We start from the raw sequence: 27,400 nt of genomic DNA, 5'->3' as shown, positions 1-27,400 counted from the left end.
GGAACACTCAACTACTATTTTCCAAGGCATGTCCTTTTCTGTCAATAGCTGGACAAATGGGAGGATGTGCTGAAGCACAACACAGTGTATGCCTACCACATCTGGCTATTGGCTTGTTGGTAAAGCTCTTATTTTTGTTGTTTTTTACACCGAGGCAACATTTTGCATGATGATACTTGGTGATAACAGATGAAAATGCCGGCTGGGACAAAATGTACAGGAAACATATAAAACAAAGATATAACAAATGTAAAGGAAACATATAAAACAAAGATATAACAAATGTAAAGGAAACATATATAACGAACATATAACAAATGTAAAGGAAACATATAAAACAAACTTATAACAAATGTAAAGGAAACATATATAACATACATATAACAAATGTAAAGGAAACATATATAACGAACATATAACAAATGTAAAGGAAACATATAAAACAAGCATATAACAAATGTAAAGTAAACATATATAACAAACGTATAACAAATGTAAAGGAAACATATAAAACAAGCATATAACAAATGTAAAGGAAACATATAAAACAAGCATATAACAAATGTAAAGGAAACATATAAAACAAACTTATAACAAATGTAAAGGAAACATATATAACATACATATAACAAATGTAAAGGAAACATATAAAACAAGCATATAACAAATGTAAAGGAAACATATAAAACAAACTTATAACAAATGTAAAGGAAACATATATAACATACATATAACAAATGTAAAGGAAACATATAAAACATACATATAACAAATGTAAAGGAAACATATATAACATACATATAACAAATGTAAAGGAAACAACCCATCGGGTATGATGAAATCGATGGGAAAGTATGTTTATATCACATATCTTGTAGTTTCGGTAGGTTGGTGGTGGGATTTTTCGTACTGTTTTTCAATTACAAAATAAGTTTAAACTAATATGAAATAATGTATTTGAAATACAAATACAGTAGGTAACTTAATATTTTAAATTCTTACAATTTCTCTACGATAGACACTTTCATGAGTAATGTCTTTGTGCCAACTATAGCTTTGACCATGAAAACTAACATGGAATGGATTTGTGCAAAGAATTATATTTGGTTGTTGTGTGTACAATTCCACAAGAGAACTAAAAGCTATACCAGCCTATGTGTGTCTTTTCTTTTAGGGGTTCTTCTCATAAAACGTTCAGGTTTATTAGATGGGGTGATTTCACATTGTGTTGAACAGAAACCAGAATGTTCCCCAAAATCACCTCACCAGTATGGGAATTATCTCACAAGAAACCCATGAGGCAGCAATGGCTTCACTACAATCCTGTTGCTTTTCTTCTCCGACAAACATCTTTAAATGTAGTTCCACTGTATACAGTAGATGAGTGCTTTGAAGGACTTTTGAAAGGCCTTAACACTCCTTGGGTAGGTACTGTAATATGAGCTGGTGATTTGAAGTTAACACTGTGTTATGTAATTGGAGGTTTCTGTTAAGTTGTAGAAGACTGTAGGACCATTTTGTTTGGAAAAGAAAAGGAAAATGAGGTGATAGGTAAATAAAGAGAGGAGGTTGCAGATGTTAATGATATGACTATTACCTGTTGTCTCACTTTGCTCCAGTGACATTTTTTCATAAATGTGTCTGATTACATAATTGTATTAATTAGTCTCACATGACCATCTGTCAACTGGCCAGCGCACTCAAGATTTAGTCCTGGTTCCTGAGATTATAGGTGTGGATTAAGTTAGCGGGCCAGAAGTTTCCCCTAATTTGAACTACCTTGTATGGTAGTTTTAACCCACCCACCCAGCTCTCTGCCTGTAGTCTCCTCCTCTCTGCTAGTTGTGACTAGTAATTGAGTGGGTGTGCAGGTGAGAGTTTCCACTTAATAGGTTGCCTCTCCTGTGCTGTCACCAGGAAGAACAGAGGGTAGTGACACTGGGAGAAAAGGAGAGCGGAGAGACGGAGAGAGAGAGAGGCTCTACACATCATCCGCAGCTGATACAGACAGTTTCATCCTCAGACTTTTGCTCAACGCTACACACGGGTAAGCGCTTGTGGTTGTTTTTTCTGAAAACATTTAGTTAAACATTTGTTTGCGTTATTTTGTTTCCATTACCTGCTTATCTCAGGCTGATTAAGTTCAACAAGGAGGGTTGCCATGGTTGCTTAAAGATGATAGTGTAGAGAATAATGTTGCTTAGGTTTACTTCACAACAATAAATATCAGGTTATGTTACTGGCATTGAATGCTTCCATATTTTCACATAGTACAGTGCCTTCTGAAAGTATTAAACTGAGATGTTTTTGTCCCTGGCCTACACGCAATACCCCATGATGTCAAAGTGGAATTATGTTTTTTGACAATTTTACAAGTTAATATAAAATGAAAAGCAAAAATGTCTTTAGTCAATAAGTATTCAACTCTTTTGTTATGGCAAGCCTAAATAAGTTCAGGAGTAAAAATGTGCTTAACAAGTCACAAAGTAAATTGGATGGACTCTGTCGAACAGTGAATTTCGAACACAGATTCAACCACAAAGACCAGGAAGGATTTCCAATGCCTCACAAAGAAGGGCACCTATAGGAAGATGGGTAAAAAAAAGCAGACTTGGAATATCCCTTTGAGCATGGTGAATATCCCTTTGAGCATGGTTTTAATTACACTTTGGATGGTGAATCAATACAACCAGTCACTCCAAAGATATAGGCGTCCTTCCTAACTCAGTTGCCGGAGAGGAAGGAAACCGTTCAGGGATTTCAACATGGTGACTTTAAAACAGTTACAGAGTTTAATGGCTATGATAGGAGAAAACCGAGGATGGATCAACAACATTGTAGTTGCTCCACAATACTAACCTAATTGACAGAGTGAAAAGAAGGATGCTTGTACAGATACAAATATTCCAAAACATGCATCCTGTTTGCAATAAGGCACTAAAGTAAAACTGCAACAAATGTGGCAAAGAAATTAACTTTATGTATTGAATACAAAGCCTTGTGATTGGGGAAAGTCCAACACATCACCGAGTAGCAGAGTTGTGGACTCGAGTCACATGACTTGGACAGAAGTCTGACTTGAATCACACATTTGATCACTTGAGACTTGACTTGACAGAAAATTAAATAACTTGAGGCTTGACTTGGACTTGGAGCTTTAAGACTCAATATTCGACTTTGACTTGAGACTGATGACTTGAAATGATCTGGCCAGGTTTTGTAATGTCCACACAGCCAGAGACAGTAGCCGCAGCATCTCCCTTGCAAAAAAACATGCAACAGATTGGCTAGTGAAATGCACACTCTGTCTTCTGATTGGACCAGCGAACTGTCAATTGACACAGGTCGGGTGAGCTAGCGAACAGATTGCTGATTTGCTGTACAGCCATATGATCAGGTGCAGCGCAAACATCAAATTGTAGGGAGAAAGGATTGCCAAAATAAATAAATATGCAGGTGCAAAAAATGTTTGGTGATCAAGAATATTAACAGTTTACTTTGCAAGCTCACCAGTAATTGAGCATTAAGTTTTACTTTAGTGCCTTATTGCAAACAGTATTCATGTTTTAGAATATTTTTATTCTGTACAAGTTTCCTTCTTTTCACTCTGTCAATTAGGTTAGTATGGTGGAGTAACTACAATATTGTTTATCCATCCTCAGTTTTCTCCTACTGGTCTTTCGGGAAGTCAAAATTGCTTGAAATTGATCATTTACTTATGAAGCTTGTATTGCACCATAGGCGCATCTTTCCACTTGTGCTCTACAAACTCCCACCAGTGGAAAGCACTTTGTTCTCTTGTTGAAATGTTTGCTGTTGCTTTCACACATTTAGATGAATATATAATCAATAATCATTAAGTCTCATTAACACGAATGTACCTATGTAACAATGGATGTGGAAATTGCCTTTTACATCGTAGAACCCAGTTTATGGGTTGTAATTGCCAATTGGTTAATTGTATGGTCCTATGGTCTTTTGGGCTATTGCCTGTGTATGTTTGGTCAATCTGATTGTATATTTTGTATGATAAGGCACTTTCCCTATTGGATCACTAGGACCTGTAAATAAATCTACACTTTGAGCACGTCAACCTGCCTTGCCTTCTGCTGATTTCATACCCTTAAGACTGCTACACGGTCCCTATTTTACAATTACAAAATTCAAATGTGTTGTAGACAAAATAATGAAAAAGGGTGCCTGGTAGACTCAATAAATAGGCAAATATTTGTAGTTGAACAAGTCATTGCATGTATAGATTTGTTTAACTTGACTTGAGACTTGACTTGAAAAAACTTGTGACTACTCGACTTGACTTGCTCTTAGAATGCACAAGTTGGACTTGACTCGAGACTCGAGCCATTCTACGTGGGACTCCACTTGCGACTCGGACCTTGTGACTTGAGACTTGCTTGTGACTCAAATAATAGTGACTTGGTCCCACCTCTGCTGAGTACCACTCTTCATATTTTCAAGCATGGTGGTGGCCCCATCATGTTATGGGTATGCTTGTCATCGGCAAGGAAAAGGGAGTTTTTTAGGATAAAAAGAAACGGAATAGAGCTAAGCACAGGCAAAATCCTAGAGGAAAACCTAGTTCAGCCTGCTTTGCAACAGATACTGGGAAACAAATTCACCTTTCAGCAGAAAGTTCCTGAGTGGCCTAGTTACAGTTTTGTCTTCAATTGGATTGAAAATCTATGGCAAGAGATGAACATGGCTGTATAACAATGAACAACAACCAACTTGACAGAGCTTGTAAAGGTGCCAAAGGTGATTCTAACATGTTTTGACTCATGGGGTTGAATACTTATCTAATTAAGATACTGTATTTTGTGTGTTTTTTTTGTTTTTTGTATTTAAACAATTTTAGAATTTTTCTTTCACTTTGACATTCCAGAGTATAGATCATTGACAAAGAATTACAATTAAATCCATTTTATTCCCACTTTGTAAAACAACAAAATGTTTTTTAAAAGGTGAAGCAGTGTGAATACTTTCTGAAGGCACTGTGTATCTATAGTATGCTTGTGTCACAATTAATATAACATTTGACCGTGGTTTTATCTAAAACCCTCACTACATGATTTGTTATTTTAATTGGACTGTGTGTAGGTTAAAATCATATTTTTTCTAAATATATGCTTTTGTACAGACATACAATATCTAGAAACCAGTGGCATTCAAATATGCAGTGATTTAATATACTTCTTGACAGTTTCCTACACTTACAGTATAGTGTAGTGACTTACATGGCATCCTCCAAGTCAGCAGGTAATGCTGACTCAATCTGATAGTTAGCCGTGTGAGTTACTGCACAAGGATGTGGCACCTGACTACACAACCTTGAATACACAATTCAGTGCCTTTGGAAAGTATTCAGACCCCTTGACTTTTTCCACATTTTGTTAGGTTACAGCCTTATTCTATAACGGATTAAATAGTTTTTTTCCCTCATCAATCTACACACAATACCCCATAATGACAAAGCAAAAACTGTTTATTTAAAATGCTAAAAATGCTAATATATATATTTTTTTAAACTGAAATATACATTTCCATAGGTATTCATCCTTTACTTAGTATTTGTTGAAGCACCTTTGGCAGCTACAAGCTTGGCAAACCTGTCTTTGGGGAGTTTATCCCATTATTTTCTGTAGATCCTCTCAAGCTCTGTCAGGTTGGATGGGGTAGCGTTGCTGCAGAGCTATTTTCAGGTCTCTCCAGAGATTTTCAATCAGGTTTAAGTCCGGGCTCTGGCTGGGCCACTCAAGGAAATTCAGAGACTTGTCCCAAAGCCACTCCTGCGTTGTCTTGGCTGTGTGCTTAGGGTTGTTGTCCTGTTGGAAGGTGAACCTTCACCCCAGTCTGAGGTCATGAAAGCTCTGGAGCAGGTTTTCATCAAGGATCTCTCTGTACTTTTCTCCATTCATCTTTCCCTCGAGCCTGACTAGTCTCCCAGTCCCTGCCACTGAAAAACATCCCCACAGCATGATTCTGCCACTTCCATGCTTCACCGTAGGGATGGTGCCAGGTTTCCTCCAGACGTGACACTTGGCATTCAAGCTAAGAGTTCAATCTTGGTTTCATCAGACTAGAGAATCTTGTTTCTCATAGTCTGAGGGTCTTTAGGTGCCTTTTGGCAAACTCCAAACGGGCTGTCATGTGCCTTTTACAGACAAGTGTGTGCCTTTCCAAATCATGTCCAAACAATTGAATTTACCACAGGTGGACTCCAATCAAGTTGTAGAAACATCTCAAGGATGATCAATGGAAACAGGATGCACCTGAGCTCAATTTCGAGTCTCATAGAAAAGAGTCTGAATACATATGTAGATAAGGTATTTCTGTATTTAATTGTTAATAAATCCTGTTTGCACTTTGTCAATATGAGGTATTTTTTATTTCATACATTTTCGATTAAGGCTGTAACGTAACAAAATGTGGAAAAAGTTAAGACGTCTGAATACTTTCCGAATGCACTGTATATTTATATATTATATTTTAATATATTATATTTCATATACTTTAAGCAATATAACAGTTTTCCTTTACACAAACACCTATAACTAGACCTACTTTTTTTAAAGTGGGCTATTTGTCACGGATTCCCCGTTACTGCTGCTCATTCCGTGCACCAGTTCCGGAGGTCTACGTCACCGGCCTCTAGGCATCACTGAACTATCTCATTACGCACACATGATTCCAATTCCCGTTGATTAGTAATTGTATATATGTGCCCCCTGTTCGTCAATGTCTTGTCAGTTATTGTTCCCATGTCCGTTGGTCTGTGATACCTGTGATTTGTTATTTCGGCTTTCTTGCTGCGTGTATTGTGCACTTGTTATTACGGGTCTCGTGTATTGTTATGCATTTGTTATTACAGGTCTCAACCCGTGTAGTGTATTGCCGGTCTCGTCCTGTGTATTTATTACAGGTTTTACCTCGCTCTTTTGTTTGGGTTACATCCCTGTGTTTTTGCATACGTGTTTGTTTTGGGCTTCTTCCCCGTGCTTTTCATGGCATGTTGTATTTTTGGGTGGAGTATTAAAAACCCCTATTACGTATTCCTGCGCCTGTCTCTAATCATTTATACAACGTGACACTATTAGCCACTGTTTGACCCTCAGTATCCAGGGTGGTGAGCCCAAAGGAGACTGTGTGGTTGGTTCCTAGGGAGGGATGAAAACATGCCGTGCTTAGATATATTGCCCCGGGGACATCACGAGGAACAAACACATTTTAATTGTGCTCATGGCTGAACGGCTGCCAACCGACACTACCTAACAAAATCATATCCTTTGATGACACACGCATGTGTCTGATTGTTTTAGCAATTATTATTTTCTCAATATTGTAATTTACCAGCCACAATGTGGTTGTGAGTGGATGGTTGTTTTACAGTTCAACATCTATTTTCTATTCCTAACTCTCTTTTCTACCTCTCTTTCCTACCCTTAACAAAATGTAACTTACAAATCAGGCGCTGCGGCCACTGCAAACCATCATCAGATCAGTTTCCCCATAGAACAATTAGGGAATTGTTTGCAAATGAGCCCTCGGATAGATGATGGCATAAGATCAAAGGATAAGTCCAGGTGGGACATAATGAATGGACATGTGTAAACAGTCTGATTGCTCTACTGAATCTAACGTAGGTTGTGTGTCAACGGAAAAAGGCATAATAGACCTATGGATTTGGGTCTTTACTTATGTGGTTTGTGGTATTACTTTTGTCCTCTTCATGCTCCAGGTAGCATTAATCAATAGTCAGGTAACCACGATGCTACAGGACAATAAGGAACCTTTATATCACAATATTCAGGGTGTCACATTTCACTGTTTCTCAGTTTATTTCTAAATGTAAGATCTTCTGTGCCTAAGTCCTACTGTAGCAGTGTTAATCGTTAAAGGGACACAATCGTTATTTATATTGTTTTAAGATTATAGGGGGTCATTTTCTTAGGAACTTTTCTTCTTATCGTTTGTACAAAAACACCATAGTCACATACTGTATGTACTGTAGATACTGGTGTGGAGCTGGAGAGAATTAATATCATGTTAAAACTTATACTGGGTCAAAATTAAGTCTTCATGACTTCTCTTTCCCTTTCTAGACTGGACTAAGGGCTCCTACTCCCTCCAGAAGACTATGGCCTCAACTGCTTTTTTTAAAGACACAGGTATGTTTACTTTCTAAAAATGCCCATTGCCTAAAAAAAATGTGCATAGACACATTCTTGAATAATATAACCAATTCTTGAATAACATAACTTATATAACTTTAATCAAAATTATATAAGTTACCCATTGATTCTTGAAGAATATAACTTATATAACATTAATCAAAGTTATATAAGTTATACTATTGAAGAAACTATGGGTAAATATCAATAATTGAAATGGACAGATTTTCAAATCCCAGATTGTATCTTTAAGATTCTAGACTGTACCTGCAACTGCAGTTAAACTGCAAAATGACTGACGTAAAAAAAAAAAAAAGTGTTATGTTGGACGCAGTATTTCCAGCATACTGCAGTTATATTGCACTCTGAATGCAATCTTTTTTTGTAAGGGAATGACTCATATAACCGAACAAAACAGATGCTTACTGCCCACATATGACAACGCATGGTTAAAAGCTTGTTATGTTTAATAGACAGGACCTGCTAAATGATGATAGCTGTATGCCTCTCCTCTATGAACAGGCCTCCTGCTCTTCTTACTACTGGGACTGCAGCCATCGTCATTTGTTTCAGGACAAAACACAAACTCAAGTTCCAATTCAACGACCAATGCTTCATCAACTGTGATGTCAACTGGCATGAGTACTGACTCTGCAGCAACTATCGTGACAGCTACCACAGCTCAAACTACAATGTCGTCTGCCATTTCTTCTACGAATACTACAATGTCTTCTGCAGGGTTGGGTAGGTTCCTTTCTGAATGTAATCCATTACAGTTACTAGTTACCTATCCAAAATTGTAATCAGTAAATAACTTTTGGGTTACCCAAATTCAGGAATGTAATCTGATTACCTTCAGTTACTTTTAGATTACTTTCCCCTTAAGAGCCATTAGAAGAAGACAAAAACGTACGTTACCAATTGAACGAAATATGTTGCCGGATAAATCAATGTTAAAGTTCACATAGCTGGCCATATATGGATGTTACATTTTACTTTATGGGTTGGATATGAAGGCTTCTTCTAACCCATTGCTTTCTACTGCATATAATAATATGATTAAATTATATCTTTACATTGAAAATCAAGGTCTACCAGAATTCCAGTCAAAACACCAGTCTCAACGTCAACAGTGAAGAGGTGACTCTAGGCAGAGTTACAAAGAAAAAGCCATATCTCAGACTGGCCAATAAAAAGAAAAGATTAAGATGGGCAAAATAACACAGACACTGGACAGAGATATGGCTTTTTCTTTTCAACTCTGCCTAGAAGGTCAGCGTCCCGGAGTCGCTTCTTCATTGTTGACGTTGAGACTGTGTTTTGCGGGTACTATTTTAATGAAGCTGCCAGTTGAGGACTTGTGTTTGTGCTTTTCTTTAAAAAACAAGGACATTTCTAAGTGACCCCAAAGTTTGGACACACCTACTCATTTAAGGGTTTTTCTTTATTTTTACTATTTTCTACATTGTAGAATAATAGTGAAGACAACAAAACTATGAAACAACACATATGGAATCATGTAGTAAGCAAAAAAGTGTTAAACAGATTCTTCAAAGTAGCCACCCTTTGCCTTGATGACAGCCTTGCACACTCTTGGCATTCTCTCAACCAGCTTCACCTGGAATGCTTTTCCAACAGTCTTGAAGGAGTTCCCACATATGCTGAGCACTTCTTGGCTGCTTTTCCTTCACTCTGCGGTCCAACTTATCCCAAACCATCTCATTTGGGTTGAGGTCAGGTGATTGTGGAGGCCAGCTCATCTGATGTAGCACTCCATCATTCTCCTTCTTGGTCAAATAGCCCTTACACAGCCTGGAGGTGTGTTGGGTCATTGTCCTGTTGAAAAACAAATGATAGTCCCACTAAGAGCAAACCAGATGGGATGGCGTATCGCTGCAGAATGCTGTGGTAGCCATGCTGTCACACCAGCCTTCGCTTTGGCTCCCCCTTCTGTCCAGCTCAGGAATTTGGCGTCGCCGGCCTTCTAGCTGCTGCCGAACCTACTGCTGGCAAACGCTCTTCCCTCATCAATACCGGACTTGACTTGTTATGTCACGTGTGCTCCCTCTCTGGCCTCTAGGTCACCAGGCTGCTCATTATGGCGCACACCTGTCACCATCATTACGCGCACCTTCGCGTCATCAGAATCACCTGGACTCCATCACCTCCTTGATTACCTGCCCTATATATGTCACTCTCTTTGGTTCCTTCCCCAGGCGTCATTGTTTCTGTTTCAGTTTCCTGTCTGTGCGATGTTCGTGTTTCTTGTTTTGTTTATTAAATGATGCACTCCCTGAACTTGCTTCCCGACTCCCAGGGCACACGTTACACGTCATCATTACACACACCTGGGTACAATCCTCACTCTATCACTGTGTATATACTCCCTCTGCCATTTGTCGGTCATTGTAAATGTTGCTTGTTTTCCTGAGAGGAATCTCTCCTACTATTTCCTGAGTACTTTATATTTTGCACTTTGAGTTCGCCCTGTGCCTTTTTGTTTATGAAGATATATATTGAGCACAACAGCGTTTGGGTTTCGTCCCGCTTTGAACTAAATAAATTCAGTAGTTTTAAACCTACTGCCTACTCCTCTCTACACCAGTGCCTTAAATGTGCCTTATATCCTCTGCAGCAGAGGTACCTCTGGGTCTTCCTTTCCTGTGGTGGTCCTCATGAGAGCCAGTCTCAACATCGCGCTTAATGGTTTTTGCGACCGCACTTGAAGAAACTTTCAGTTCTTTAAATGTTCCGCATTGACTGACCTTCGTGTCTTAAAGTGATGATGGACTGTTATTTCTTTTTGCTTATTTGAGCTGTTCTTGCCATAATATGGACATTTACCAAATAGGGCTATCTTCTGTATAACACCCCTACCTAGTCACAACACAACTGATTGGCTCAAAAGGAAAGAAATTCCACAAATGAACTTTTAAGAAGGCACACCTGTTAATTGAAAAGCATTCCAGGTGACTACCACATGAAGATGTCATCAAGGATAAGGGTGGCTACTTTGAAGAATGTCAAATATAAAATCTATTTTGATTTGTTTAACACTTTTTTGGTTACTACATGATTATATATGTGTTATTTCACAGTTCTGATGTATTCAATATTCTTTTACAATGTAGAAAATTGTGAAAATAAAGAAACTCTGGAATGAGTAGGTGTGTCCAAACTTTTGACTGGTACTGTATATATATAGTTGAAGTCGGAAGTTTACATACACCTTAGCCAAAAACATTTAAACTCAGTTTTTCACAATTCCTGACCTTTAATCCTAGTAAAAATTCCTTGTCGTAGGTCAGTTAGGATCACCACTTTATTTTAAGAATGTGAAATGTCAGAATAATAGTAGTGAGAATGATTTATTTCAGCTTTTATTTCTTTCATCACATTCCCAGTGGGTCAGAAGTTTTCATACACTCAATTAGTATTTGGTAGCATTGGCTTTAAATTGTTTAACTTGGGTCAAAAGTTTCGGGTAGCCTTCCACAAGCTTCCCACAATAAGTTGGGTGAATTTTGGCCCATTCCTCCTGACAGAGCTGGTGTAACTGAGTCAGGTTTGTAGGCCTCCTTGCTCGCACACGCCTTTTCAGTTCTGCCCACAAATTTTCTACAGGATTGAGGTCAGGGCTTTGTAATGGCCACTCCAATACCTTGACTTTGTTGTCCTTGAGCCATTTTGCCACAACTTTGGAAGTATGCTTGGGGTCATTGTCCATTTGGAAGACCCATTTGCGACCAAGCTTTAACTTCCTGACTAATGTTTTGAGATGCTGCTTCAATATATCCACATCATTTCCATCCTCATGATGTCATCTGTTTTGTGAAGTGCACCAGTCCCTCCTGCAGCAAAGCACCCCCACAACATAATGCTGCCACCCCCGTGATTCACATTTGGGATGGGGTTCTTCGGCTTGCAAGCCTCCCCCTTTTTCCTCCAAACATAATGATGGTCAATATTGCCAAACAGTTCTATTTTTGTTTTATCAGACCAGAGGACATTTCTCTAAAAGTATGATCTTTGTCCCCATGTGCAGTTGCAAACCGTAGTCTGTCTTTTTTATGGCAGTTTTGGAGCAGTGGCTTCTTCCTTGCTGAGTGGCCTTTCAGGTTATGTCGATATAGGACTCGTTTTACTGTGGATATAGATACTTTTGTACCTGTTTCCTCTAGCATCTTCACAAGGTCCTTTTGCTGTTGTTCTGGGATTGATTTGCACTTTTCGCACCAAAGTACGTTAATCTCTAGGAGACAGAACGCGTCTCCTTCCTGAGCGGTACGATGGCTGCATGGTCCCGTGGTGTTTATACTTGCGTACTATTGCTTGTACAGATGAACGTGGTACTTTCAGGTGTTTGGAAATTGGTCTTGGCTGATTTCTTTTGATTTTCCCATGATGTCAAGCAAAGAGGCACTGAGTTTGAAGGTAGGCCTTGAAATACATCCACAGGTACACCTCCAATTGACTCAAATGATGTCAATTAGCCTATCAGAAGCTTCTAAAGCCATGACATAATTTTCTGGAATTTTCCAAGCTGTTTAAAGGCACAGTCAACTTAGTGTATGTAAACTTCTGACCCACTGGAATTGTGATACAGTGAATTATAAGTGAAATAATCTGTCTGTAAACAATTGTTAGAAAAATTACTTGTGTCATGCACAAAGTAGATGTCCTAACCGACTTGGCAAAACTATAGTTTGTTAACAAGACATTTGTGGAGTGGTTGAAAAACAAATTTTAATGACTCCAACCTAAGTGTATGTAAACTTCCGACTTCAACTATTATAATTATAATTTATAAGTCCGAAAATGTATGTAGCAACTACATATTGCCCCTTTAAGTCTATCAAAAGTGTACGAGTTTGAGCATGTGTCCAATATTTTTGTTGGTAACGTAACGGATTACAGTTACCAATTATTATTTTTTTGTAATCCCTTACATATAACGGATTACATGTAATCCGTTACTCCCCATCCCTGGTTGTCTGGCATTTCTTCTATGAGTACTACAATGGCATCGGACTCAGCAACTATGATGGCAGCTACCACGGTGCAACATGCTACTAATAGGGCATCTACCTCTAATTCATCCAATACAGTGCCTTGCAAAATTATTCATCCCCCTTTCCGTTTTTCAGATTTTTTTGCATTACAACCTGTAATTTAAATGGATTTTTATTTGGATTTCATCTAAAATTGGTGAAATTAAATTAAATAAATGTACTTGTTTCAATTGTTTTTTTTTATAAATACAACTGAAAAGTTGTGTGTGCATATATATTCACCCCCTTTGCTATGAAGCCCGTAAAGAAGATCTGGTGTAACCAATTACCTTCAGAAGTCACATAATTTGTTAAATAAAATCCACCTGTGTGCAATCTAAGTGTCACATGATCTGTCACGTGATCTCAGTATATATACACCTGTTCTGAAAGGCCCCAGAGTCTGCAACACCACTAAGCAAGGGGCACCGCCAAGCAAGTGGCACCATGAAGACCAAGGAGCTCTCCAAACAGGTCAGGGACAAAGTTGTGGAGAAGTACAGATCAGGGTTGGGTTATAAAAAAATATCTGAAACTTTGAACATCCCACAGAGCACCATTAAATCCATTATTAAAGAAAGAATATGGAACCACTTTAAGCCGTACACTCCACAGAGTTGGGCTTTACAAAAGAGTGGCCAGAATAAAGCCATTGCTTAAAGAAAATAATAGGCAAACACGTTTGGTGTTCGCCAATAGGCATGTGGGAGACTCCCCAAACATACAGAAGAAGGTACTCTGGTCAGATGAGACTAAAATGTTGCTTTTTGCCCATCAAGGAAAACGCTGTGTCTGGAGCAAACCCAACACCTCCCATCAACCCGAGAACACCATCCCCACAGTGAAGCATGGTGGTGGCAGCATCATGCTGTGGGGATGTTTTTCATCGGCAGGGACTGGGAAACTGGTCAGAATAGAAGGAACGATGGATGGCGCTAAATACAGGGAAATTCTTGAGGGAAACCTGTTTCAGTCTTCCAGAGATTTGAGACTGGGACGGAGGTTCACCTTCCAGCAGGACAATGACCCTAAGCATACTGCTAAAGCAACACTCGAGTGGATTAAAGGGAAACATTTAAATGTCTTGGAATGGCCTAGTCAAAGCACAGACCTCAATCCATTTGAGAATCTGTGGTATGACTTAAAGATTGCTGTACACCAACGGAACCTATCCAACGTGAAGGAGCTGGAGCAGTTTTGCCTTGAAGAATGGGCAAAACTCCCAGTGGCTAGATGTGCCAAGCTTATAGAGACATACCCCAAGAGACTTGCAGCTGTATTTGCTGCAAAAGGTGTCTCTAAAAAGTATTGACTTTGGGGGGGTGAATAGTTATGCACGCTCAAGTTTTCATTTCTTTGTCTTATTTCTTGTTTGTTTCACAATAAACAATATTTTACATTGTGTAAATCAAATGATACAAACCCCCCAAAAATCTATTTTAATTCCAGGTTGTAAGGCAACAAAATAGGGAAAATGCCAAGGGGGTGAATACTTTTGTAAGCCACTGTATTTGTTCAATGTTAACAGCCATGACCTCCACTTCAAGAAGTGTAACCATTGACAATTTAGGGAATACAATGGCGGGTAATACAAAATGCTGATTGTTTTATGAGTTTACATTCAGGATATTTGGTAGATATATTATTTTGCCACTTTGGTCTCACACTACATGTTGTCCTTGCTAACACAGGTAGTGGAACCACAAGCACGGACAATACCACTTCATGGGGCACCAGTGGCATGACCATGGTGAGTCTAGTAGTTTAGTAGTCTAGTAGATTTAATATATGATATATTATGTTAACACTTTATTTGAAGGGGTATACATAATGCATCTATATCACCTTTATGAAACCAATCATGACACCTTTGTGAATATTGCAGTATCATTCATAGCAACCTTTATTACAGATTTTTTACTCAACATCATTCATGAGGCCACTAAGTAAAAATTCCTTGGAATTATTGCAAATTGTCTAAGAAAATAATTCAGTTGAATTTGCTGATATGCGCCTCTTTTGCACCGTAAGGCAGCTTAAACAAAGAGCTCTTTATATTTTGTACATATTTTTGATGATTTTAAGTGTTTTTTGTTTTGGCTAAGTCATTTAGTGTTTATTGGGTATATTTGGTTGTTTTCACCCATGGAGTTGAAGGACTGATGGCAAGTCTACTTGTGTGGTTTGGCTATACCTAGCTAGCTAATGTTTGCAATTAGAAGATCTCACTAAGCACCCGTTTCTTGATGAACGAGACCGGACTGCATTTTGGAAATGGGGATGACTGATGTGGACTGATGTGTGGTGAATTTTCTTTGCGCTGTAGCAGCTTCAGAGGCATCACCCAAGTGGGTGCTACTCGTTAGTTGTGGAGGAGGACTAAGTCCAGGCTACAGAGATGTTGAGCTGAGGACGACATCAGGGCCAGCAAGCCAACTGCATCATCTGGCATTGATCATCTGGCATCACCATCATCAAATCATCTAGCCTAACTCCAGTGGTTTGTCAGAAGCCCCAGTCTCTGTCATAAGCGGGTACACTCTGTTGTGACGGAACTCTCAGAGCTGGCTTCATCACCATATGGAACCCTGACCTGTTCACCGGACGTGCTTGTTGCACCCTCGACAACTACTATGATTATTATTATTTGACCATGCTGGTCATTTATGAACATTTTAACATTTTAACATTTTGACCATGTTCTGTTTTAATATCCACCCTGCACAGCCAGAAGAGGACTGGCCACCCCTCATAGCCTGGTTCCTCTCTAGGTTTCTTCCTAGGTTTTTGGCCTTTCTAGGGAGTTTTTCCTAGGGAGTTTTTCCTAGCCACCGTGCTTCTTTCACATGCTTTGCTTGCTGTTTGGGGTTTTAGGCTGGGTTTCTGTACAGCACTTTGAGAATATCAGCTGATGTACGAAGGGCTATATAAAAATAAATTTGATTTGAAATTTGATCAACATCAATTTCTTTGTTTTATTAATCTACCTAATTGTTATGTCAATTTACATTTTTCCTTTTTATCTGTTGACCTATTCTGCAATTCAGCTTTTAGCTGCAAATGTATAGCCTGCAAGATTAAATGAACCAATGAAACAATATAGCCTTCATATACTGTCTAACAATGTATCCCACTCATTATCTAAATTTCATTGATACACTGTAACCTGATTCATTTTCTCCAGCAGAGAAACAGGTCATACTGTATCAGTTGACAAGTCACATAGAAAAGGTGATCTTGTACAATGTTGCATGGGGCAGAAATGGGCATTCACACACAGTGCTACACAAATACCTTTTTACTGTAGGCTGCTGTTTTACAATACGTTCTACCCTGATATCTGATTATTTATTTTACTTATGTACAGTATAAGGATACTGCAACTGATAAAAAAATTGGTTTCCCATAAACTTTGCCGTCAAGTTATAGCTAAACACTCTATGGAAAATGGTACTTACCATTATTTACCGTCTACCATCTACTAAAAAGAACAGCTTTGAAAATTGTATCTAGTATTTTTTGCTGTTGGATTAAATGTTAGTTAAAATGACTTAACGGTGAGTCTGTCATTATCTGATGTATAGGTGACTAAAGGAAATGTTCTTATGGTATTTCATGAAAAACTTTTGCATGTATGACTCAGAGGTTAAATATGTATTCAACTCCAATGAATGCACAATGAAAGGTTCTGAACATAAGATAATGGGTATTACTCAGTGTTTTGAAAATACACCCCCTTACATCTGAAAATGTGCCAAAGTGATTGAAAAAAACTGTAAGTGAATACAGACAGTTTTTTTCAGTTCTACCACTGTGTACATAACCACAGTGCGTGTGTGTTGGTGGGTGTGGGTGTGAGTGTGAGTGTGAGTGAGGGGGTTGAGGGGATGGTGACTGGGCCCATGTTTGTGTCTGTGCATGTTGGCACCGAGGAATGAAGTAACTTGGTGGGAGAGATTATTTCATGATACATGTAGTCCGCTTTACCATCCCTTTTAATGCCTTATCTGGGAGCTTTCCTCAAGACAAGCAATTTCACATCAATTAGCATGCACGATGTCACCCTTTATAAAGCACCGTTTTTCAGGGAATTAGCCAGTTATGTCACCTTTAGTAATGCCCTCTACGTTGGTTATGTCATCCTTTATGCACCCTTTATTATGGAGTATGACATAAAAGTACAGTTGATCTGTGTAGTGCAGACTTTACGTATGCTGTATAGACTTTCTAAGTTGTACTTCATTCAAAGTCGGACCTATATTACTGTTGTTTGATTGTTTAGAGAAAGCATAGATAGATGCGGTGCTCAGTATCCGATCGTCTCTCTCTCTCTCTCCTTCTCTCTCTCTCGCTCTCTCTCTCTCAAAGATATCCTGTCGACAGTTCTCCTGTAACTACTCAGACTGCTACAATGTGTACATGAATATGACTTCTGTTTCATGCAACGCTAATATCACCTTCTGTGAGGTACAGTATACGCGATGCGTGGATTGCAGAATTTTAGAATTTGAATAATACAAATTTACTTACATTTCTTACACAACTTTTGCATGCTATAGTTCATATTGCATCTGCTGTCATTAATTCATGCCACACCTATTTTAGATACGATCTTCCTGGCCCTACTACTAAAAGTTTCACACCATTTTTTTAAGTCAGTTGCATTTGCAACAACTATACCGGAATGTGGTTCTAACTTCATCTTTTGTTCCCTTGTTTAACAATAACAAAACATTTACATGTATTTGTTTTTAAGAGTGTGCTAACAAAATGTGTGTGATACTTTCTCAGCTGAAGAGACAGGAAGACATGACTTACACCGGTGGCTGCAGTTCCTCCTGCAGTAATGCCTGTGTCAACGACACTCAGACCAACTGTACCATGGGATGCTGCAACTCCACTGGCTGTCTTAGCTCTACCCTGGCCTCCATTTTTGGCACAAACACTACAACAGGTAAACCGTTTTTAGTTTTCCCCCCCAAAAAATGTACAATAAGAATAATAAGAAGACCAATGTCCTGTGGCCTACGATGGTCCACTGGTTTAAACCACTGCCTCTGTATCACATGCACTGTGTACCTCTGAGAGCATGGGTTCAAATCTGTCCCACTGCTCAAGCACCCTCTCTCCTCCTTACTTTCTTCTCTAGCCATCCTGTCTAATAAACACAAAAAATACCTAAGGGACTAGCCCACTCCATAAAAAGAAATTGGATATCTAAGTGCCCTGTATTATGATTGTTTTCTATGCTATTCTGCAATTCTTCAGTTTCCTTGTAAATTGTGTGCAAGACTCAATAAAGTCAAAATCAAACCGTACTATGGTGTCCTAAGTGTTAGAATTGGTGAGCCTGTAAAAACCCTGTCTTTTACTGTGAGGGATTCATGTTTACATGTATCACCACCACATCAATTGGGAGACTGTTACTGTATGGGGCTGAGCTATGTCTGTTGGTCTGTTGAACTATTAGTTTTCTGACAATGCATAGTATCTTATCACTATTCCTTTCATTTCAACACATCTGTAAAACATGTAATTTCTTTGGATTAAATCTGAATTGCATTATATGAGCATGAAAGTACAATGCACTATGTACAGTGCAGAATTGAGACATGAGTCATCTCAAAGATACTTATTTTATTTGTTCCTCCAGTGACTACAGTGATGATGACCACCACCACCACAACAACAGCAGCAGCCACCACTACAACTGCTGAACCAACCAATGTAAGAACTAGCTTTTGGGCAGCAACTTCACGTTCTCAGGTTGATGTAGGCCCACAACAGTACATTTCCCAATATGTTAGGGTACATTTATATACACAGTAAAGGGGCAATCTGGGAGTGGGTGTGTGCGTGTGTGTGTTAGAGCTGTGATGGTCATGGAATTTTGGATGACAGTTATTTTTTCAGGCAAGTGACCGCAGTCACCATTATAATAGTTTTAAAGACACATTTTCTCCTCTCCTCCGCTTCCGTGCTGCTGTTGCAGGGAGGGGGAGTTGTCTAGACAACCAAAGACACCTTGCTTGTTTCAGAAAAGAGCAACAGTGTTTAATCACTGAGTCCATGTTAGCACGTAAACGGGCTCAACTGCATGAATGCCCGGTAGTCCCGTCTTCATTGAGCTAGCTGTTTGTCGTCGGCTCTAAGAACCGGCTCTTGTAGGAGAACGCTGGGAGCCGGCTCGCATATCAGAAGAGCCAAATCTATTTATAAAAATATAACAAAAATTAAGATATGAATAATCAAAAGATTTAAATGAATAGAATTCACTAATTCAAAGAACAAAAAAATAAAAAAAATAATATAGGCCTAAATGCTCAAGCGCACACACATTCGTTCTGACTGTCTGCTCAGACTAACAGCCTCACCTGTTGTTCCTGTCAATCAGACACGCAGTGTCAACCAATGAACCAAAGCCGAGGAGAGAGAGGAAGGACAGCTGTGAAAACAACAGCTGGAAAATGAGTCGGAAGCACAGTAGCATTTGGATGCATTTTAATAATGTAGACAATGTTAGAGCACAGTGTAGAATTTGCCAAAACAAAATCTCATATTAAGCCGGTTCTACGCACAACCTACACCGGCATATGCGAACTGTGAAGCTAGCTGTAGCGGAGCTTCAAGAAACTAGCGGGCCTGCCAGTGATAGTGGTGGAGCCAGCACCTCCATACGTGGAGATGTATCCACTCAGTTAAGTAGGCCTACTCCGCGACCCATAGCCTGAGCTGAGGCCTAAACAAGACTGCACTACAAGGTAGAATTCAACATTTTATATGTTGAAGCGGTTTCTTGAGTCAAAGGATACCATCATCTCTACCCTGGCCATTGTCAATGCACCTGTTGATGCTCTGACCCAAGAGGAATGGGAGGTGGTGGAGGGAGGTGTGCAGAGTCCTGGAACCCTTTGAGCAGGTCACTGTGGAGATCAGTGGAGAGAGGTACAGTAAGCAGTTATTACTACATCATTATTTAATCCAGTATTATATATGCATGTGGGCAGTAGATGAGAATGTAGTATCAGAAGACAAAACATGAACCTGAACTAATAAGTTACTGTTCTCTCTTTTCAGCTTAGTCCTGTGTAAGGGTCTGCAGCGAATCACAACCAGCCGCCAGAGAGAAGCAAATGTAACCACAGGACATGTGACATAGTTGATTGACACCCAATGTTCATCAATGAACAGAAAGTTCCACAGAATGGAATATAATCATGTGCAATCAGAAACCGCTGCACTTGACCCCAGGTTTAAGAAGTTAGCCTTCACTGAGCGATTGATGAGGCTCTTTAAAGAATAACCTCAGCAGCAGGGAGGGACAGCCCCAGCAGTCAGCTGGCTCAGGCACCAGGGCAACAGGAAGAAGAGGGATCAGATGGAGCAGAAGCACCAGCAGTAGTGCCACAAACGTCTGCTGTTTGGATGTTGTTTGACGAGAGAGCAACTGGGGATGCAGCACGTAGGAATCCCTCAGCAGATGCCATAAAGGAGGTCTGATCCTATTTGGAGGAGCCCCTCCTTGAAAGATCTGCAGATCCTATGTGCTGCTGGAAGAACAAGGCCTCTGTCTACCCAAGGCTTACTAAAGTCATGACAGAGAGACTCTGCATAGTGGCCACATCCGTTCCCTCTGAGAGGGTCTTCTCGAAAACGAGGCAAATAGTTTCTGAGAGAAGAAACCACATCAGCCCCTCGAAAGTGAGGCAGCTTGCATTTCTGAATGCAAATCTCTCATAAAAGCTAAATATGGTCAGCATTGCTGTGTGCTGCTGGTTATAGCATGGCAATAAAGGAGAATGAGAAAAGAGGGACCAGTTTAACGTTTTAAGTGGGATGCTGCAGTTTTGCACATTATTTATTTTTCTTTGATATGGTGCAATATTCTATTATTATGTTGTTCAGATTGTATTCGTTTTGAATTGTTACATTTATATGCACTTTGTTTATATACATTAAAAAGTTATACTTTAAATGCACATTTTTAATAGCATTATTTTTCATCACATTACATTTACATTTAAGTCATTTAGCAGATGCTCTTATCCAGAGCGACTTACAAATTGGTGGATTCACCTTATGATATCCAGTGGAACAACCACTTTACAATAGTGCATCTAAATCTTTAGGGGGGGGGGGGGGGTTAGAAGGATTACTTTATCCTATCCTAGGTATTCCAATGCATTTTTAAATACATTCTGGTTAATAGTATGATTTCATTTCATAATTGAATTAGAATTGTTTTACACTGTCACGTCCTGACCATAGAAAGATGTTATTTTCTATGGGAGAGTAGGTCAGGGCGTGACAGGTTTTTTCTTCTTCTATGTTTTGTATTTCTATGTTGTCAGGGTCTAGTTTTGTATTTCTATGTTGGGGTTTTGTTTGGGATGATCTCCAATTAGAGGCAGCTGGTCCTCGTTGTCTCTAATTGTAGATCATACTTAAGTAGGGTTTTTTTTCCACCTGGGTTTGTGGGAGATTGTTTTTGAGTAGTGTATGTTTCAACTCTGCGTCACGGTTTGTTGTTTTTGTTCGTTTAGTTTATTGTATATGTATTGCATAGTTTCACAGTGTAAATAAAATGTGGAATGACACACACGCTGCACTTTGGTCGGCTTCTCCTTACAACAACCGTGACAGAATCTCCCACCACCAAAGGACCAAGCAGCGTGCCCAGGAGAAACAGGAATGGACTTGGGAGGAAATTCTGGACGGAAAAGGACCCTGGAGTCAGGCTGGGGAGTATCGCCGTCCGAAAGAGGCACTATACCAGCCACGAGGCAAGTACAAGAGGCAGCCCCAAATTTTGGGGGGGAGATTGGCAGAGTCAGGTTGGAGACCTGAGCCAACTCCCCGTGCTTACCGTGGGGAGCGAGTGATGAAGCAAGCACCGTGTTATGCGGTGTGATATATATAACTTGTGTCGACAGGGTGCATTCACAGGCCGGTGCGATCTGTTCCCGCACCCCGCATTTGTCAAGCATCCAGCCAGGGCGGGTTGTGCCAGCTCTACGCTCGAGATCTCCAGTGCGCCTCCACAGCCCAGTATATCCTGTGCCTGCCCCACGTACCCGGCCTCCAGTGAGTCTATTCAGCCTGGTACGCCCTGTGCCTGCTCCTCGCACTTGCCCTGAGGTGTGTGTTACCAGTCTGGTGCCACCTGTGCCAGCCCCACGCATCAGGCCTCCAGTGTGCATTCCCAGTCCAGAGCTTCCGGCGACAGTTCCCAGTCCAGAGCTTCCGGCGACAGTTCCCAGTCCAGAGCTTCCGGCGACAGTTCCCAGTCCAGAGCTTCCGGCGACGCTTTACAGTCCGGAACCTCCTGAGACGGCCCACAGTCCGGAACCTCCTGAGACGGCCCACAGTCCGGAACCTCCTGAGACGGCCCACAGTCCGGAACCTCCTGAGACGGCCCACAGTCCGGAACCTCCTGAGACGGCCCACAGTCCGGAACCTCCTGAGACGGCCCACAGTCCGGAACCTCCTGAGACGGCCCCCAGTCCAGAACCTCCTGAGACGGCCCCCAGTCCGGAACCTCCTGAGACGGCCCCCAGTCTGGAACCTCCTGAGACGGCCCCCAGTCTGGAACCTCCTGAGACGGCCCCCAGTCTGGAACCTCCTGAGACGGCCCCCAGTCCGGAACCTCCAGCGACGGCCCGCAGTCCGGACCCTCCAGCGAAGGTCTTCAGCGATGGCCCACAGTCCAGAGTCTCCAGCGACGACCCGCAGTCCGGACCCTCCAGCGAAGGTCTTCAGCGATGGCCCGCAGTCCAGAGTATCCAGCGGCGGCCCGCAGTCCAGAACCTCCGGTGATGATCCACAGTCCGGTGACACAAAAACGGAGGGATCAGCGGGCAGAGTGGGGGTAACGCCCTGAACCGGAGCCGCCTCCTCTGTTGGAGGATCCCCGGGATGAGAAGGTTCTGCTTACTGCACCAGAGCCGCCATAGACATTTGCACCCTCCCTAACTCTCCCTTTTTTTCGGTGCGTTCGGAGTCCGCACCTTTGGAGACTCCGAACGCAAATACTGTCATGTCCTGACCATAGAAAGATGTTATTTTCTATGGTAGAGTAGGTCAGGGCGTGACAGGGTTTTTTTCTCTATGTTTTCTATTTCTATGTTGTCAGGGTCTAGTTTTGTATTTCTATGTTGGGGTTTTGTTTGGGATGATCTCCAATTAGAAGCAGCTGGTCCTCGTTGTCTCTAATTGGAGATCATACTTAAGTAGGGTTTTTTTCCACCTGGGTTTGTGGGAGATTGTTTTTGAGTAGTGTATGTTTCAACTCTGCGTCACGGTTTGTTGTTTTTGTTCGTTTAGTTTATTGTATATGTATTGCGTAGTTCCACAGTGTAAATAAAATGTGGAACGACACACGCTGCACTTTGGTCCGCTTCTCCTTATGACAACCGTGACATACACCAATCATAGTCAAACTATCAGAAACTGTTTGACTTGAAAAAATACAAAACATATATTTTTTAAAGAGCCGTTTGGTGAGCTGAGCCGGCTCACTGAAAAGAGCCGGAATTCCCATTACTACTCTGAAGCTCTGTCAGAGTGATCATTGCTTTCTTGGTCACCTCCCTGACCAAGGCCCTTCTCCCCCGATTCCATGTTTGGCCGGGCGGCCAGCTCTAGGAAGAGTCTTGGTGGTTCCAAACTTCTTCCATTTAAGAATGATGGAGGCCACTATGTTCTTGGGGATCTTTCAATGCTGCAGAAATTGTTGGGTACCCTTCCCCAGATCTGTGCCTTGACACAATCCTGTCTTAGAGCTCTATGGCGGTTCCTTCGTCCGCATGGCTTGGTTTTTACTCTTTTACTCTTATGCACTGTCAACTGTGGGACCTTATAGAGACAGGAGTGTGCCTTTCCAAATAATGTCCAATCAATTGAACTTACCACAGGTGGATTCCAATCAAGTTGTAGAAACATCACAAGGATGATCAATGGAAATGGTATGCACCTGAGCTAAATTTCGAGGCTCATAGCAAAGAGTCTGAATACTTATATTTTTGCTTTGTCATTATAGGGTGTTGTGTGTAGATTGCTGAGGAATTTAAAAATTGCAATCCATTTTATAGGTCTGTAACGTTGCAAAATGTGGAAAAAGTCAAGGGATATGAATACTTTCTGAAGACACTGTATACAGTGGGGTACGAAATTATTCACACACTTGATAAAGATGAGCAATAATGATTGTATAAAATAAATAATTCAAATACTGAGCTATAGTGTATGCTTAAAAAAATGAAATTGCTCAGAGAAAGAGATTTGTTTTACCAGGTAATATTATTTTTCCAAAAACTGTCTGGGTCAAAATTATTGACACCTTTACCGATTCGATAACACTTTCCTTCACACCCAGTGTCATACCACATAATCATGTCATAACATGTCCTAACAGCTGACATAACTTGTCATATCCTGTCATAATATGGTCATACCATCATCATGACCCATACATTTACACCTGTTGTGACATATATTGTGTTATTTTATGGCTGGATATGACACCTACATAAAAGTGTCAAAACCCACATTTATTCAAATTGTTTTATTCGCTGCCAAGAAGTTTCCCTTCATTTGAAAGTTTGTTTCTTAAATCCGTTGTTGTTGTTGTGATTAATTCTTTACAGTCATGTTTTTTTCATCATATTTTAAATAACTTGTAGAAAATACACCTTATGACACTGTCAAGAAGCATTATGACCATCATAATAATATAAGCCAGATAGGCCTATCACGTACATGCCCTTATATCAGTCATCAGTAAAAAAGAGAGTGTCTTGTCCTGTTCCTGAAATCTGCTACTACATTCATCCCAGTCATCAGCAACAGAGCATTGGGGTAGGTGCTTGTCTGACATCAATGTATGAGCACTGATAATGGTAATTCAATATGGTCAATTTACAACATAAACATACTGTTGACATGTAGGCTATGCTGTAATGGAATGTTTTGCCTTGTGTGGTAGGTTTTGTGGGTTTTTACACTATTAAGTAAATGTCATTACCCGTCATAAAATAAGTAGGTTTTGTGGGTTTTTACACTCTTATGTAGGTGTCGTAACCAGCCTTAAAATAACGTAATATATGTCACAGCAGGTCTAAATATATGTGTCATGACAGTATTACAACAGGTTATGACAAGTTATGTCAGCTGTTATGACATATTATGGCATGGTTATGACCGTATCATAACATGTTATGACATTGGGTGGTAAAGTGTTACCAAAGATTTTTATAAATAAAGTAGTCAAAAGTTTAGTATTTGGTCCCATATTCCTAGTACGCAGTGATTACATAAAGCTTGTGACTCTACGAACTTGTTGGATGCATTTGCTGTTCGTTTTGGTTGTGTTTCAGATCATTATATGCCCAATATAAATTAATGGTAAATAAATAAGTCCATCATTACTAACCTCTTACATCTAGACGTTCCGCCAGCGGAACACCTGCTCCAATATCCAATGATACGCGTGGTGCGAAATACAAACTCCTCGAAAATCCGAAAACTTCAATTTTTCAAACATATGACTATTTTACACCATTTTAAAGACTCTCCTTTATCTAACCACACTGTCCGATTTCAAAAATACTTTACAACGAAAGCAAAACATTAGATTATGTCAGGAGAGTACCCAGCCAGAAATAATCAGACACCCATTTTTCAAGCTAGCATATAATGTCACAAAAACCCAAACCACAGCTAAATGCAGCACTAACCTTTGATGATCTTCATCAGATGACAACCCTAGGACATTATGTTATACAATACATGCATGTTTTGTTCAATCAAGTTCATATTTATATCAAAAACCAGCGTTTTACATTGACATGTGACGTTCAGAACTAGCATTCCCACCGAACACTTCCGGTGAATTTACTAAATTACTCACGATAAACGTTCACAAAAAACATAACAATAATTTTAAGAATTATAGATACAGAACTCCTTTATGCAATCGCGGTGTCCGATTTTAAAATAGCTTTTCGGTGAAAGCACATTTTGCAATATTCTGAGTAGATAGCCCGGCCATCACAGGCTAGCTATTTTGACACCCACCAAGTTTGGTACTCACCAAAGTCAGATTTACTGTAAGAAAAATTGGATTACCTTTGCTGTTCTTCGTCAGAAGGCACTCCCAGGACTTCTACTTCAACAACAAATGTTGGTTTGGTTCCAAATAATCCATAGTTATATCCAAATAGCAGCGTTTTGTTCGTGCGTTCAAGACACTATCCGAAGGGTAACGAAGGGTGACGCGCCGGCGCATATCGTGACAAAAAATTTCAAAATATTCCATTGCCGTACTTCGAAGCATGTCAAACGCTGTTTAAAATCAATTTTTATGCGATTTTTCTCGTAAAATAGCGATAATATTCCGACCGGGAGTCGTTGTTTTCGTTCAAAGACTGAAAAAGTAAAATGGACTCTTCACGTGCACGCGTGCGCCCGTCTCATTGTTCTCAGATCGACCACTTACCAAATGCGCTACTGTTTTTCAGACAGTAACTGCAGAGTCATCATTCAACGTTCTGGCGCCTTCTGAGAGCCTATGGGAGCCTTAGAAAGTGTCACGTTACAGCAGAGATCCTCTGTTTTGGATAGAGATGACAAAGAAGGCCAAGAAATGGTCAGACAGGGTACTTCCTGTACAGAATCTTCTCAGGTTTTGGCCTGCCATTTGAGTTCTGTTATACTCACAGACACCATTCAAACAGTTTTAGAAACTTTGGAGTGTTTTCTATCCAAAGCTACTAATTATATGCATATTCTAGTTTCTGGGCAGGAGTAATAACCAGATTAAATCGGATACGTTTTTTATCCGGCCGTGAAAATACTGCCCCCTATCCATAACAAGTTTTAAGACATGAATGTCAGTCAATGCGGAACATTTCAAGAACTTTGAACGTTTCTTCAAGTGCAGCCGCAAAAAACATCAAGTGCCATGATGAAACTGTCTCTCATGAGGACCGCCACAGGAAAGGAAGACCCAGAGTTACCTCTAATGCCGAGGATAAGTTCATTAGATTTACCAGCCTTTACCAGCCTCAGCCTTTACCTCCTCCAGGCTGTGTAAGGGCTATTTGACCAAGAAGGAGAGTGATGAAGTGCTGCATCAGATGACCTCGCCTCAACAATCACCCGACC

General features: G+C 40.2%; 1 protein-coding gene across 1 annotated transcript in view; it reads left to right on the top strand.

Annotated features, from left to right (window-relative positions):
- Positions 1–1,929: 1,929 nt before the first annotated feature.
- Positions 1,930–27,400, top strand: part of LOC106605176 (uncharacterized) — a 28,979-nt gene continuing 3,508 nt past the window's right edge. Inside the window, exons 1-7 of the mRNA XM_082974970.1 lie at positions 1,930–2,047; positions 8,118–8,183; positions 8,709–8,934; positions 14,933–14,987; positions 17,606–17,704; positions 18,029–18,191; positions 18,891–18,964. Coding sequence (XP_082831096.1) covers positions 8,153–8,183; positions 8,709–8,934; positions 14,933–14,987; positions 17,606–17,704; positions 18,029–18,191; positions 18,891–18,964 — 648 coding nt within the window. The 5' untranslated portion in view covers positions 1,930–2,047; positions 8,118–8,152. The remainder of the gene's footprint in view (positions 2,048–8,117; positions 8,184–8,708; positions 8,935–14,932; positions 14,988–17,605; positions 17,705–18,028; positions 18,192–18,890; positions 18,965–27,400) is intronic.

Source organism: Salmo salar, chromosome 05 (genome assembly GCF_965601325.2).
Source record: "Salmo salar chromosome 05, fSalSal1, whole genome shotgun sequence".
NCBI classification, from domain to species: Eukaryota; Metazoa; Chordata; class Actinopteri; order Salmoniformes; family Salmonidae; genus Salmo; species Salmo salar.
This window is presented reverse-complemented; position numbering and strand designations above follow the sequence as displayed.